Source organism: Podarcis liolepis (genome assembly GCF_965112155.1).
Source record: "Podarcis liolepis genome assembly, chromosome: 12".
NCBI lineage: Eukaryota > Metazoa > Chordata > Lepidosauria > Squamata > Lacertidae > Podarcis > Podarcis liolepis.
In genome coordinates, this window is record NC_139563.1 from 1,476,029 (window position 1) to 1,491,859 (window position 15,831).

Genomic DNA, 15,831 nt, shown 5'->3' on the forward strand with positions numbered 1-15,831 from the left:
CCTGGAGAATACTCTTCCTTCTTCATGAGTTGCCCTTTCTTCCATTTGTTATCCATCCCATATCAGAGGAACCATATCAGTGTGTGTGTGGAAAGGGTTTCAGACAGAGGGCCTGTCTCGTGGCCCATGAAAGAATTCATACAGGGGATGGGACCAGATCAATGGCTGTGCACAAATTTAAACTTAAGAAATTTGAATGACTCTGTGGGTGAGCACTGCAACAGTGTCATGTGGCAACCTAGCAAAGAAGCTGACTTTTCTCTCAAAGCTATAGAGTACACAACCAGTGTCCAGTCTTTCTTCAGACTACATACTCAGGTCTCGGAGGTGCAAGTCATGGGTTCATGGTACTGAATACCTTCTCCACATCCATCACATCTGGAAAGAGGGTGAAGAGCAATATGGCAACACTGCTGAGACAGCCCTCAGTGCTGAGCTCTTAAAAGAAGTTGGCAAGCGATTCGTGTACTTCAGGAACCTCCAAGTTGCAAATTTGTGGTGCTCCTGACTGCCACTGTTTTCCTTGGCATGCCCAGGATGGTGGCGGTGCCCCCTTTGAAGCTGTTTCTGGTATCTGCTGAGCACTCCCAGGTCATCTGCCAGAAAAGCCAGAAGTTTCAGGCTTTCCTATGTGAGAAGCTTAAGACAAGGATTCCCTTGCTGCTGTCTTCCTTCGATTATTCAAAGTACATTCTGAGCGGATGCCAGGATTGTACCCCTGAGGAAGAAAGAGTTACTTGTTCATTGTACTCAAAGGTGCTTGGGAGCAACGCCAAACACATTTTGTTTTCTTCAGCCAACCCCAGTCCTCATCTGTACACATCCGATACATGGATGAAGCCTTAGATTGAACCCAAATTCCAAACATCTCATCCCAGTGGCAGCATCTGAGACCTTTTCCCAGGCCATGTGCACAGAGTAACAGATCTCAACCGGTGGGACATTTTTGCCTGTGTCTCGCATCTATTTCTTGAGCAGGGGACCCTGTTCTGCTTTCCCCCCAGTGTGAACTGAGACTCCGTCGCAACGGACCAGGTATTTCTGGAATCATGCCGGGTGTGTGTGTCTCCAAGGCCTTGTAACCCTCTTCCCATGAACCCCTGAACTCCAGAGATTGTCGGTTCTCACACTCCCAAAAAGTCTTGCTCCTTTTCTCAAGGTTTGGAAACTGCTCTGCCCAATGTATAACTTTTCTTTATGTGTATCCAGTCTGCCAATCTTATCTTACCTGTGGTTCTTTCCCATCAGCTATTATTGAGTGCTAATGTCTTTATTGCAACATTAAAATATATTGCAAAATACATGGATGGTTCTGGTTGCATGTCCTGTTGCAGTGTATCAGAGTGCGAAGCCCCCAAGGACCCTCTGAAGAGCATGAACTCTCCGGAGACTCCTGGGGAAGCCAGCTTTCTGGGTGAGTAGGAGTAGGAGTCAGGATAGGATCACTTCTTCACTGCAGAGCCTGGCTGTGAGATCCAGCCCACCTCTTCCAGCACCCTCTTCTCATAGTGGCCAAATACCCCTAAGAGCCCAACTTCATGTGCCACCTCCAGGGGAAGTCAGGAAGAGGGTGGGATCAATCCCCAAGAGCTACGTGTTCCTGCATTTCAGGGGGTGGGACTAGACCATCTCAGGGTCCCTTCCCACTGGACAAGTCTATGATTCTGTGATATCTTAGGTGTTGTGTGAAAACATTCCTCTTCTCCCAGGCCTTCAGCTATTTTTTGTTTGTTTGTTATGCAAAACAAAACTTTTGAATGTTTTTGAAATAATTTTTATTTGGTTTTACAAGTATGAAATTATAACAATACAGCCAAACACATCCATATTTAAAGATTCCTCCCAATTTCAGGACTTCCCACCTTCCCAGTACATTTTTGAGCACAATTCAAAGTGCTGGTGCTGACCTTGAAAGCCCTAAATGGCCTCAGTCCTGTATACCTGAAGGAGCGTCTCCACCCCCATCGTTCTGCCCGGACGCTGAGGTCCAGCTCCGAGGGCCTTCTGGCGGTTCCCTCCCTGCAAGAAGCCAAGTTACAGGGAACCAGGCAGAGGGCCTTCTCAGTGGTGGCACCCGCCCTGTGGAAAGCCCTCCCACCAGATGTCAAAGAGAACAGCTACCAGACTTTTAGAATACATCTGAAGGCAGCCCTGTTTAGAGAAGCTTTTAATGTTTAACAGACCACCTTATTTTAATGCTTTGTTGGAAGCCTCCCAGAGTGGCTGGGAAAACCCAGCCAGATGTGTGGGGTATAAATAATAATAATAATAATAATAATAATAATAATAATAATAATTAATAATAATAATAATAATTTTATTATTTCCCTCTATGGGTCCTACGGTGAACCTTATCAACTGCATATTATTCAGTAGTCCATGTTTAATATCACTCCATTTTCTCTATAGTATATATGGTATTTTACACTGGGGAAGGCATTGTTTTGTTTGTTACCATGATATGCATTTTTGGGTTTTCATTTTGTAAACTGTGCTGTGATCCTTGGATGAAGGGTGGTATAGAAACTCAATAAATAATAATACAATAGGAGTCGAGATAGACTGCCTCTGCTGCTGAAGGTTTCGCTCAGAAGAACACAAGAAGAGCCCGCTGGATCAGGCCCGTGGCCCGTCGAGTGCAGCACCCTGTTCTCACAGGGGCCGACCAGAGACCCTATTATGGGAAACCCTCAAACAGAACCCAAGAACTGCCTGCAGTTTCCACCAAATTCAGAAGCACACCAATTTGGAACCAGTTCAGAGTCAATGGGACAAGGTTGGGTTTTGGGCCATTTACTTGTCATCCTGGTTTTGGTGTCGATTACTCAGTTTGGGGGAAGGCACAAAATGGGTTCACAGCACAAGACCGGCACCAGTTTGGAGTCAATAGGTGGATTATTCTGGCATTTACCTGTATCATCTGCTCAGTTTAGGGGACAGCAGGAAACATGGAGTTCGCATTACAAACGACCATTAAACTTTGGCATCAGGTTGGGGGAATCTGAAATTTCGGACCAATGGAGCTGTATTCTTTTGGGAATTATGGGGTCAGAACTACCTAAATCGTATAGAAATTTATTTTTGTCTGCTACTACAGCGGCAAGAATGTTGCTCGCCCCAAAATGGAAAGAAGCAGAAATCCCAGCAAAGGAAGAATGGATACCAAAAACTTAAGAAATATGTAGAAATGGTGAAACTTACTGGAAGAATAAGAAATTGAGATAAAATTTTTATAAAAGAATGGAAATGGTTTATTGGATATTTACAGATAAATTGCAAACAGATAAAAACATTAGCATGATTATTGTATTAACCTGCAGTTATATTTAAAGTAGATAAACAAGTGAGCAAATTAAATGAATTTGGATATGCAGAAGAGAGATACATTTCCTCAATTTTACTATTTTTTTCCTTAATTTATACATTTCCTTAATTTTCCTAACATTTCAAAACTTCATTCCCCCCCCCCCTTTCTGCGGTTCCTTAAAGTTATTATATATAATATATACATTTCCTTAATTTTCCTAACATTTCAGAACTTGACTTCCTCCTATTTCTGCGGTTCCTTAGTTACATTATATATAATAACTTTAAGGAACCGCAGAAAGGGGGAAGGAAGTTAAGTTTTGAAACGTTACAATGACACTAAAATTAAGGAAATGTATCAACCTGAAAAGTGTTTGGTTTTAAATAAAAAATGTGGCTGTATTGTAGCTACATCCCGGCCTCTGATCCCCGCGGGGAGCCCTCTCCACGGATTTGCCTAATCCTTTGGAAGCCCCCTCCCCTCCCCGGCCCCCCATTGTTCTGTCGGGGGTCCCGCGCCATCCTCTCTCCTGTCCCCCGGGCTTTGTTCTCGATTTGGAGAGGCGGCGAGGCTCGGCTCCGGCTCCGGGAGAGGGAGGCTGCATTCCGGCCCGCCGTGCGCCCCGGGAGCCTGGACGGCGGGGACGGGAAGGAAGGCGCTTTGGGGGGCGCGGGGCGCCGTCCCGCCGCCGCCTCTCCCAGCAGCCCGGCAGGTAGGGGAGGGCGCGGAGGGGCGCCCGGCGCGGAGCTCGGAGTCTCCGCCAGGCCCCGGCTCGACGGGGCGGGATAAAAAGGCGGCGCCGGCTCGCAGCGCCTCCCCGAGCGCCCTTTGCACTCCGACCGGCGGAAGCGGAGGCTACGCGGCTGCGGCCGCCCAGCCTGGCCGGGGATGGCGGCGCCGGCGGGGCGCCAGGTACCGGCAGCCCTCGAGGGGAGGCGCCCGCGGCGTCCAGGGACCGCGCCCGCCCGGCCCGGGAGGCGTTGCAGCGCCAGCCCTTGCCGCTGCTGGAGAGCCTCCGAGCCCCGGGAGGCTGCGCGCCGCGGCGGCGGCGTCCAGGCGCCCTCGGGGATGCGGGAGCCGAGGGGGCGCCCGCGGGGGGAAGGGAAGGGGGACCCCCTCCTCTGCAGCGGGGCCCGAGGGCCTTGATCCAGATGGGCCGTGGCGCTCCAGCGTCTCCTCCGGTGGAGAGCGGGCGAGCTTCTGTTGGGGGGCAGCAGGGGTGCCAAATGGATTAAAATATTGGGGGGTGACCAGGTAAGCCCCACTCCAGGACAGATGGATTTCTCTAGCCAAGAGAGTTACTGAGATTGAGGCCTGTCTGAGCTCTGGGCTCCTGATCTATGGGGAAAGCCCCTCTGCCCATGCTCAGGAGACCATTTCATTTCTCACTGGCCCCTCTTGTTCACTGTTGCTTCCCTTGCTCTGGGGCCGAAGCCCAGCACGGAAAACGAGGCAGGGTCCAGAATCCAGTTACAAGGGAGGAGATTCTGACTAAGCCTTTTGAAGGCCAGACCAGAAGGGGCTCCCTTGGAGGTGGCGGACTCCCCTTCCTTGGGGCTTTTAAGCAGAGGTTGGGGGGGCCATCCCTGCCTGCTTGTTGAGATTCCTGCCTTGCAGCGGGTTGGTCTGGATGACCCTCAGGGTCCCTTCCAACTGTACAGTTCTTTGATCTACAGGGGTTGTGTCAAGAGGCCCTGGGTGTTCCAGGGGGTCCGTGAACCCCCCTCGTGTCACGCGATGGAAAGAGATTTCTCTAAGGAGTCAGGTCCCCTTTTCTTTCTTTCTTTCTCTCAGCTTCCAGTGACCTTTGAGGACGTGGCCGTCTATTTCTCCCCAGAGGAGTGGCCCCTGCTGACGGACTGGCAGAGGGACCTCTACTATGATGTCATGCAGGGCAACTTTGAGCTGGTGGCTTCACTGGGTGAGCATCTTGGGGGCAAAGCATCTTCAGGGCCCCACGGCCAGCCAGTGGTGTAGCGTGGGTTGTCAGCACCCGGGGCAAGGCAAGTAATTTGCGCCCCCTAACCTGTGGATTTGCGCCCCCTAACCCTAACCCCCAGATGTTGTGCCTGGTGCGGCCGGCCCCCCCTGCACCCCCCACGCTACGCCACTGCGGCCAGCGTTAGAAACTCAGATACAGGTGAAACTCGGAAAATTAGGATATCATGGAAAAGTTCATTTATTTCCGTAATTCAACTTAAAAGATGAAGCTAATATATGAGATAGACTCATGACATGTAAAGCGAGATTTGTCAAGCCTTTATTTGTTATAATTGTGATGATCATGGTGTACTGCTGATGAAAACCCCAAATTAACAATCTCAGAAAATTAGAATATTAAATTAAATCAGCAAAACAAGGATTGCAAATAGAGCAATATTGGACCTCTGAGAAGTAGAAGCATGCATATGTACTCAGTACTTGGTTTGGGCCCCTTTTGCATCAATTACTGTCTCAATGCAGTGTGGCATGGATGCTATCAGCCTGTGGCACTTCTGAGGTGTTATGGAAGACCAGGATGCTTCAACAGCAGCCTTCAGCTCTTCTGCATTGCTTGGTCTCATGTCTCTCATCTTTCTCTTGGCAATGCCCCATAGATTCTCTATGGGGTTCAGGTCAGGCGAGTTTGCTGGCCAATCAAGCACAGTAATCCCATGGGCATTGAACCAGGTTTTGGTACTTTTGGCAGTGTGGGCAGCTGCCAGAGTCCTGCTGGAAAATGAAGTCAGCATCCCCATAAAACTCATCTGCGGAAGGAAGCATGAAGTGCTCCAAAATCTCCCAGTAGACGGCTGTGTTGCCCTGGACTTAATGAAGCACAGTGGACCAACACCAGCTGATGATATGGCTCCCCAAATCAACACAGACTGTGGAAACTTCACATTGGACTTCAAGCATCAGGCATTGTGTGCCTCCCCATTCTTCCTCCAGACTCTGGGTCCTTGGTTTCCAAATGAGATGCAAAAGCTGCTCTCATCAGAAAAGATATTTGGAGAAATCTATTATTATTATTATTATTATTATTATTATTATTATTATTATTATTCATTTAATTTTTATACCGCTTTATATTTGAAAGAAAAACAACCTCAAAGCGGTTTTACAACCCATTAAAACACTGAGCGTAAAACAAATTCACGCTTCGAGGAAATTATTTCCGATCCTTCTCTAAGAGACATTTTGCTTTCCCCATACAGTTGTACCTTGGAAGCCAAACGGAATCCGTTCCAAAAGTCTGTTTGACTTCCAAAATGTTTGGAAACCAAAGCGCCGCCTCCGATTGGCTGCAGGAGGAAGCTGCGTCGGATGTTCGGGTTCCAAAGAGCCTTTGCAAACCTGAACACTCACTTCTGGGTTTGTGATGTTTGGGAGCCAAAACGTTCGAGTCGCAAGGCGTTCGGGATCCAAGGTACAACTGTATTTATTTACCTAAATTTATGAAGCTGCCCCATAGCAGGCGCTCTAGGAAGCCAGCGTGGAGCAGTGCTTAGAGTGTCGGACGAGGGCCTGGATTCGAATCCCCACCGGGCCGTGAAGCTCTCCCTGGTGATGTTGGAGCCAGACACAGCCTCTTAACCCAGGGATTAACAGTGGGGGTGGGGGTGGGGTGGACCATGGGATATGAATGCAGACATGGAAAATGTTAATGCTCAGAGTAATGGAGGTAGCTCAATCGTCATCAAGGCCAGACCCATTGATGCGTAAGACCCACTGCTGAGGCCTGCCTGAGAAGAGACAATGGAAGCTTTGCTCAAAAGCCTCTGGCAAGGGAGACTCCGCCCCTTTCCCCAGGGATGGAAATGTGGAGATGTGTGTTTAAAAAGCAGCAGTCATGGATTTTGCAATTTACTGCATCCCAGTTGGGGCCTCTCCTCTTCTGGAATATTTCCCTGGTTGGGGTGATTTGTGATCTCGGCCTATTACCAGCATGACAAATCTACTTATTTCATTATTTTTTTTTTTATAAAATTTTTATTGATTTTACAACATTTTTAAGAAAAACAAACAAACACTAAAAATGACAAACATACACGTATAATTTCACACGTATTTTCATAAACTTCTTTTCTTGGACTTCCCCATACCCCCCCTCTCTGCATCCAAATGTCCATAATTCACCTAGCAACTCCCAATTGTTACTTTCCAATCTCTATCATCTTAGTCCTCTTTTATAGTCTAGCCTTGTGTCCCTGTACCCTTTTGCTTCTGGAAACCACAACATTTTAGCATTCATTAAGTTTATAGTAGTCCTTAAGATAGCTTTTAAATTTTTTCCATTCTTCTTCCACCGTCTCTTTTCGTTGGTCACGGATTCTGCCTGTCATCTCGGCCAGTGTCATATAGTCCATCACTTTCATCTGCCATTCTTCCACAGTGGGTAAATCTTGTGTCTTCCAATACTTTGCGATGAGTATTCTTGCTGCTGTTGTGGCATACATAAAAAAAATTCTATCTTTCTTTGTCACCAATTGGCCGACAATGCCCAAGAGAAAGGCCTCTGGTTTTTTAGGAAAGGTACATTTAAGTACCTTTTTCATTTCATTGTAGATCATTTCCCAGAAGGCCTTAATCTTCGGGCATGTCCACCAAAGGTGATAAAAGGTACCTTCAGTCTCTTTACACTTCCAACATTTATTATCGGGCAAATGATAGATTGAAAATGAAAATGGTATGAAAATGGTATACAGGTGGTACATGACCCCAGTCAAGCTGGCAAAAATCTATAATCTGACAAATCTACTTATTTCAAGCTGTTGCATTCGTACCCCAACTTTTTCTTCAAGGAGCTCCAGGTGCTGTACGTTTAAAAAAACAAACAAACAAAAAAAAACAAAAACAAAAAAAAACCAAAAAAAAAAAACCAAAGGGGCCATACTCTGTTTTTATTTGCTAATTACATACATTTTATTGTTATTTTTAACAACACTTAAACAACACAGAATAAAAATAAACATGAGAACATAAAAAGGAGACAGGGATACTACATCACTATAAGATTCACAGTTAACAATTCCATAGAGTTTAATCTAATATATAGATATTATTATCCAAATAGATATATATTTATTTTTAACCTTGCTATATTTTGTATAAATGTGCTCCAGTGTGAGGTTGAGAGAGAGTAACTGGCCCAAGGTCACATTGAGCTTCATGGCTGAGTGGGAATTTGAAGCCTGGTCTCTGTCTCCAGGGCCCCAGTCTGATGCTCTAACCACTGCTCCACACTGGCTGCCTTATGAACAAGGAATATGGGAGGAAGTCCCTTACGGGGCAAAGTGCAAACCCCACATCCTCACTTGCCCATCTGCAAAATGGGAATAGCAGTGGCTTACTTCGGAGGAGCTGGGCGTTGAAGGAAATAACATCTGAAAAGAGTGAGATAAGTCAACGGCCTTATAGCTATTGGAGCTGAGATTCCCGCAAGAGGTTTGGGGGCCTGATGTTCAAAACAGATGTAAAGTGGTACCTCAGAAGTCGGACGGAATCTGTTCCGGTAGTTTGTTCAAATTCCGAAAACATTCAGAAACCAAGGTGCAGCTTCCGATTGGCTGCAGGAAGCTCCAATTAGAAGCTGCGTCGGATGTTCGGGTTCCAAAGAGCCTGCACAAACCGGAACACTCACTTCTGGGTTTGCGGCGTTTGGGAGCCAAAACGTTCGAGTTGTAAGGTGTTCGGGATCCAAGGTACGACTATATTTAAGGAGAAACCGGAGTGTGCACAGGTGCAGTTTTCTGGATACTGTCTGTGCAGGGAAAGTATGCGCAGGAGAGAATTCCACTGCCAATCCCAAGGAGGACTCTTCTGCTCAGGTCTTCCTGGCGGTGGCTACTGGGAGGTGTAGTCCACAGTGCCTGGACAGCACCAGGCTGACAAAGGCTGTCTTTAAGTGCATGCACTTAAGGTGGAAAACCTGCCCTGCCTCAGAGGCGAACGGAGGGCAGAGCGACTGGTTCTGTCCCTCTGGGGCACTGCAGGGCATCACAGCTATGATGTGATGAGTGCAGCAGAATGGAAGGCGAGAGGAAGGGGGCTCTGAATTCTGGCTTTGCACAGGGTGGCCCTGGAATTTGAAAGACCCAAGCCTGCCCACGCCAGGAGCTCCTGCACCCCTGGAAAGGCAGGGTTTCCTTTTGTCCATTCTCCTGCTGCTATCAAAGGCTGACCTTTCTTTGCTGTCTGTCTGCACACAGGAGCTGTTCCTCCCAGACCGGAGCTTCTGTCCCGGATTGAGCGAGGGGAAGAGCCCGGCATTGTGGGTCGCCCTGGGCAAGGGTGCAGAGAAACCCAGGGGAGTGCCAGTTCTGGTGAGTATAGAATCCTAGAATTGTGCTGCTAGAAGGGACCCCCGGGGTACCTGCAAAGAAGGAATCTCAGCTGAAGAATCCCTGAGACAGATGTCCAACCAAGAGGGCCAGATTCAGACTTTAGAGGCCATAATAATAATAATTTATTTATACCCATCTGACTGGGTTGCTCCCACTACTCTGGGCAGCTCCCAACAAAATACTAAAAACACAATAAAACATCAAACATTAAAGACTTCCCTAAACAGGGCTACCTTCAGTATCTTCTAAAAGTCAAATAGTTGCTTATTTCCTTGACATCTGATGCGAGGGCGTTCCACATGGTGGGCGCCACCACCGAGAAAGCCTGACTGGTTCCCTGTAAGCTCACTTCTCACAGGGAGGGAACCACCAGGTGGAGCTCAGTGTCTCGGCAGAACGATGGGCATGGAGACGCTCCTTCAGGTATACTGGGCCGAAGCCGTTTAGGCCTTTCAAGGACAGCACCAACACTTTGAATTATGCTTGGAAATGTACTGGGAGCCACTGTAGGTCTTTCAATACCGGTGTTATATGGTCTTGGTGGCCGCTCCCAGTCACCAGTCTAGCTGCTGCATTCTGGATTAGTTGCAGTTTCTGGGTCACCTTCAAAGGTAGCCCCACATAGAGCACATTGCAGTAGTTCAAGCGGGAGATAACCAGAGCATGCACCACTCTGGTGAGACAGTCCCTGGGCAGGGAGGGTGTCAGCCGGCGTACCAGATAAGGCTGGCAGACAGCTGCCCTGGACACAGAATGGACCTGCGCCTCCATGGACAGCTGTGAGTCAAAATGCGCACCTGGGAGCCCCCATACAGATCTCATTCAACTTACAAATGATAATAAACTGTAAAATAAAACACTATTTTTCAAAATGAAACAAAACCTACAATAGGATGAAAAACAATGTTTGTTTTGCTATACTTCCACCATGGGTAAACAACCTAAGACCCAAGGGCTGATGTGGCCCAATCGCCTTCTCAATCTGGCCTGTGGATGGTCTGGGAATCATCGTGTTTTTACATGAGTAGAATGTGTGCTTTTATTTAAAATGCATCTCTGTGGTGCATAGGAATTCCTTCATTATTTTTTCCCCAAAATATAGTCTGGCCCCCCAGAAGGTCTGAGGGACGGTGGACCGGCCCATGGCTGAAAAAGGTTGCTGACCCCTGATTCCGCTTTATTTATATTTGGAAAAAAATCTCTTCCTTTTTCTAATTGCTCAGATCCCGAAAACTAATCTTCGGTCACATACCTGCTTCTATACTTAGTAGAGATCTAGGCCCCCGGCCTGCCCTGTGGCAGAGTTGCTTCTGTTGGGATTTTTAATAGGCTTCAAGTGAGAACGCTAACGCTCCACTGAGCAATTTGTGACCATTGATGTTAGAAATCTGGCAGGGGAAATTTTCCATGGTGCCTCCCTTTCCCTTGATGTCCTACGCAGGTGCTCATTTTGCTTCATTTTGGCAACCAACCTCTCTTGTAAAACCCTTCAATGAATCAAATCGTTGCGTTGGAAAAGCAGCCAGAGTGCTGGGCTGGATAGGCCAATGTTCCACCCTCCAACCTTTCTCCAGGGAAATAGGGACATTCCGTTCTGCGGCAGGAAGCCTTCTCCTGCGTTTGATCTGGTGACGCACCCAGGCGTCGTCCTTGACTCAGAGGCATCGGTCACCTTGAACCAAGGACAACCTCACCTCCCTCGCAGGAGTGTTGTAAAAAATACATGTGCAAGGGAAGGGATCATTTACAACACCTTCCACAGATCAATGGACTAAAGAAAAGCCCGTCAGGAAAATCATCATCATTGAAACACTGGGAATATTCAGGAACATACCAGAGAGTAAATCTTACTGAACTCAATGGGATTGCAGTGTAGGGATGCCCAGTCTTGACCCCATTACCTGGGAGTCAGCTCCATTAAAAACAGTGGGATTACTTCTGAGTAAACAGAGCAGTTCCGAAGGAATAAACACTCCCTGCGTTTCCTCAGAAATGTCTGGCTGCGGAAGCAACGCAGTGAAAGAATTTAAATTAGTTTGGTGGCCTTTTCCTTCAAAATTGTAGGGAGGGTTTCTTATGCCAACTTCACCCTTCATTCAGTGCAGGGCTTTTAGTATTGGTATAAACAGAATTCTATTTTTGCACCTACACACACCACTTTTTGAGCGGGTGGAAAAAGGAAAAACAGGACATTCTAGGATCAAATCAGAATCTGGGACAGCTTCTGTAACTCTGGGACTGTTCCTGGAGAACCAGGACACTTGGAGGGTATGTGGCGGCCTGATCCAGCAGGTTCTCCTTATGTAGGTTTATGTATTCGACTCCATTCCCAGACTTGGGTTTTGCACCTTCTCCTTCTTCTTCCCGCAGGAGAGTCGAGGATGAGCTGGCCGGAGTCGGCGATGAAGGAGGAGCCGAGGGGGGACTGGAACCCGCCTGCCTCCCCTCCCTGGTCCCTTTCGGGACCCCAGTTCCTTGCCCTCCAAGAGCTGTGTCCCACGTGGTGCCAGGTGGAGCTGACGAACATCCGGAGCCTCGCCCAAGAGGGGCCTCTGGAGACGGGCACGCTGCAGGAGCCCCAGCTGCTGATCTGTGGCGAGTGCGGGAGGAGCTTTGAGGACGGGGCCTCCCTGGCGGACCACCAGGCCACCCACCAGGAGCAGAAGGGTCCCTTCACCTGCTCTTCCTGCGGGAAGCTCTTCCTCTACCGCCTCAACCTCCTGACCCACAAGAAGCACCGGGCGAAGGCTCAGCTTGCCTGCGCCCCCTGCGGCCTCCGCTTCTGCCTCAAGGGGGACCTCCTGCGCCACCGGGCCAGCCACGCGGCCAAGGAACTCTACCCTTGCGGCACTTGTGGCGAGGTCTTCCAGCGCAAGGCCCACCTGCTGGCCCACGAGGCAGTGGAGCATGCTGGGAGGGCGGGCCGTGACTGCCCTGAGTGCGGGGAGGCTGTGGGCGGGGAGGCGGAGCTCACGCAGCACCTGGCAGCGCACCACGAAGAGCGCCGACCCTTCGCCTGCGCCTTGTGCCCGGAGACCTTCAGCTGGAAGGAGGGCCTGCGGCTGCACCAGCGGGCGCACGCCCAGGAGGAAGGCCACCGCTGCCCAGACTGCGGGAAGAGCTTCAGCCGCCGCGGGAACCTCCTGACCCACCAGCGCCTGCACACCGGGGACCTGCCCTTCGCCTGCTCCGAGTGCGGGCGCGCTTTCCCCACCAACGTCGCCCTTGTGGCTCACAGCAAGATGCACCTCCGGGGCAAGACTTTCGCCTGCCAGCAGTGCGGCGGCTGCTTCCGCTCGCGGGAGAAGCTCCTCCAGCACCAGAGCCACCACAACGGGCAGCCGGAGGAGGACGGGGTCAAGGAGGAGGGTGAGGCGTAATGCCCCCGTTCTGCCTGTAGGTGGAGCAAGCCAGACTCGGGGAATCTCTTCTCTCTCTCTCTCTCTCCATTATCTCGGACTTGTCATAAATCTGTTTTTCAAAAACGCACCTTGACTGGTTTGTTTTGTTTGTTGTCTCTGCCTCCCACCTTCTTCTTTAAAAAAAATATAACAAATATTCATTTTTCTTTTTCATTCATTACATACATCTCCAATTCTTAACATTTTCTATATAATCCTCCCTCCCTTCCAGGGCTTCCCCCAACCCCCGCTTCTGGTTTGTTTCTCTTTTCACCCCCTTTGCTGTCTCCTAAGAGAAAAAAATATTAATAACATAACATCCAGCCTAAAAACACAAAATAGAAGTAAATACACCATAATATTTCACCATCTTCTAAACATTTTCTAATACTAATAATGTAAATGTTTATTTAGATCCTGCCAGCAAGTCTATTGACTTTCTTTGTTTCTGCAAATATGGTTCCCATTCTTTTTCACTGTTGTCTCTTTCTCTTAATCTGTCTGTCATTTTTGCCAGTTCTGCACAGTTCATCAACTTCTCTTGCCATTGTTCTTTAGCTGGTACTTCTCCAGCCTTCCAATTTTGTGCAATCAACATTTTTGCTGATGTGGTGGCATTCGGCTTCCCGCCTTCGTTCCAAGCTCAGGGTTCTCCTCTGTGAAGTGGCTCAGGATGACAGAAGGCAGGGACTGGCTGTCAACGTCACGCCCAGGGAGCTCCATGGCCAAGTGGCCGGATTTGAACCCTGCTCTCTCCCAGGTCCCAGGCCGACACTCTGGAGCACAATATCACACCGCCTTGCATGTTCACCTGAGGTCCTTGGGGGGCTGGGTGAGGCCTGGTGGGGGGAAGGTGGGGTCCAGAGATGCAGGCAGCCTTGTGCCCACCAAACACCTCCAGGGGTGATCACATTTCCTCTTTATGCACCCCAAGGTGTATTGCAACGTCATCCTTCCAAGGCGAGTGTTCTGGGCAGCTGTGGAGGGTTATTGCACATCTTCCAAGGGGCCTCTCTGTGCCTTTTTGCTCCTTTGGGGAAAACGTGTGATATCACAGAGGAAATCTGCAATAAAAGAACCCACTGCTGCCTTTGCCAGCGCTTCTAATATTGGATGGCTTTAGCCTACTCGGGAATCAAAGGTTTTTGCAGGAAATACATACTGTTTCTCGTGCATTTTGCGATCGCTCGGGAGCCAAGTGCCAAAGGGAAGACTTGGGCCAATTTTGTAGAAACCTAAGAGTTGGGACACCCAGGGTCATCTAGTCCAACCCCCTGCAAAGCAGGTCTCTCAAGCAAAGCATCCCTGACAGAAGGCCACCCAACCTCTGTCTAAAAAGCTCCAGTGGAGGAGAGTCCGCCATTTTCAGAGGGAGACCGTTCCACCGGCAGAAAGATCTTCCTGCTGTTTAGTCTGAATCTCCTTTCTTGTGATTTTAATCCAGCGGTTCTCAACCTGTGGGTCCCAGATGTTGTTGGACTACAACTCCCATCATCCATGAGCTCTGGCCTTGCTAGCTAGGGGTGAAGGGAGTTGTAGTCCAACAACTGGGGACCCACAGGTGGAGAACCGCTGATCCATTGGTTAAGTGTCCTGCTCTCTGGAGCGGCAGAAAGCAGGCTTGCTCCATCTTCCAGGCGACAGCCCTTCAGACGGGGGTGCAAACTTGAATATTTTATTGGGGGGCCAAAGGGACCCTGGCCCCTAGGACTTGGCTCCTATGCCTTCAGATATTTGAAGAGGGCTATCGAAAGAATTGCAGCTCTTCCAGGAGATCAGTGGAGAAGAGAACCTGTTCTTGGACTTCCGTCCCGGCAGCACCAGCCGTGTCCGGGGGTTGTAGTCCAGCCCCATTTGGAGGGTGACCCCTGGAACAGACCCTGCCCCTCCCATCAAATACCCAGGTGTGTTGGAAAACCTGTCCCCCTACCCTGGCCCAGTGCCATAAAAATAGAGAGACAGGCAAGCCCATCTTACTGGATGAAGGGAGTTGAGATCTGGACCACGTGCAGCTAAATTCTTTTTCAGGTGTTAGGAGAGACAGCCCTATCCCAGGGGGTTTTCTGACTCAAATCAGGAGAGAATGCTACCGAGAGCAGCTCAGCTACTGTCTGAAGAAGTGGGGATTATTGTTATTATTTTCAAAGCCCCCCACCCATGTCTTGAAAGGTAAGCCCACCCTGTTAAGTTGTGGGCGAACATAGCAGACGACACAGCGATTTCTCCAGAGTAGCTCTTTATTTGTAAGCTGGACAGAACTGAACAGCAAACAGCTCAACATTGTAGTAACAACAACCCAGGGTTTCCCGCCTAAAATAACTGAGGTGGACCTGAGTGAAAACTACATAAACAATACTCCTTTTGGCCAGGGTGAGAACTTCAATACATAACACCCCCCCCCCCAACATTCTGAGATACTTTCTAACCCAAGGAAAATTGATTAAGTCTTTAGGGCGGCATCGTTGTCTGACCTCCCCAAATGCTGAAACGAGCCTGGTTTGAACATTTCGGCCCTGCACCGCTTTTCATATGAGTAGACCGCACAGTGTTTTTTTCTTCTCTTCTGCAACACAAAACTGAAAACTGAGAAGGCTTTCACCCTGCAAGGAGCCACTGATGTTTTTGATTGCCTTTTTTGAAACCTTTTCCAACTCTAGTGTATCCCTTTAGGAATAAGGCAACCAGAACTGTCATTCCAAACTGGGCATTAAGGGTATTGGGGTTTTTGATTTTTGGGGGGGTGGGGTGGGGAGATCCATGATCATCATCCAGCTACAGTTAGGTTTGTGCATAAGTG

At 48.9% G+C, this 15,831-nt stretch overlaps 2 protein-coding genes across 8 annotated transcripts in view; both read left to right on the forward strand.

The window, feature by feature from the left end:
• Positions 1 to 15,831, forward strand: part of LOC310689259 (uncharacterized protein) — a 163,963-nt gene that overhangs the window by 129,020 nt on the left and 19,112 nt on the right. The window lies entirely within an intron of this gene.
• On the forward strand, positions 4,103 to 13,122 carry LOC310689417 (zinc finger protein 671-like). 7 transcript variants are annotated; one of them, XM_083467109.1, is made up of 5 exons: positions 4,143 to 4,219; positions 5,102 to 5,228; positions 6,505 to 6,716; positions 9,499 to 9,612; positions 12,004 to 13,122. In XM_083467109.1, the coding sequence occupies exons 3-5, from the start codon at positions 6,614 to 6,616 to the stop codon at positions 13,011 to 13,013; spliced, it is 1,227 nt and encodes a 408-aa protein (XP_083323235.1). In that variant the 5' UTR covers positions 4,143 to 4,219; positions 5,102 to 5,228; positions 6,505 to 6,613; the 3' UTR covers positions 13,014 to 13,122. The 7 variants fall into 7 exon arrangements, with proteins under 7 accessions (XP_083323233.1, XP_083323235.1, XP_083323234.1 ...); XM_083467108.1 differs by lacking the exon at positions 4,143 to 4,219 and adding an exon at positions 4,290 to 4,561; XM_083467107.1 differs by lacking the exon at positions 6,505 to 6,716 and having other exon boundaries at positions 4,103 to 4,219.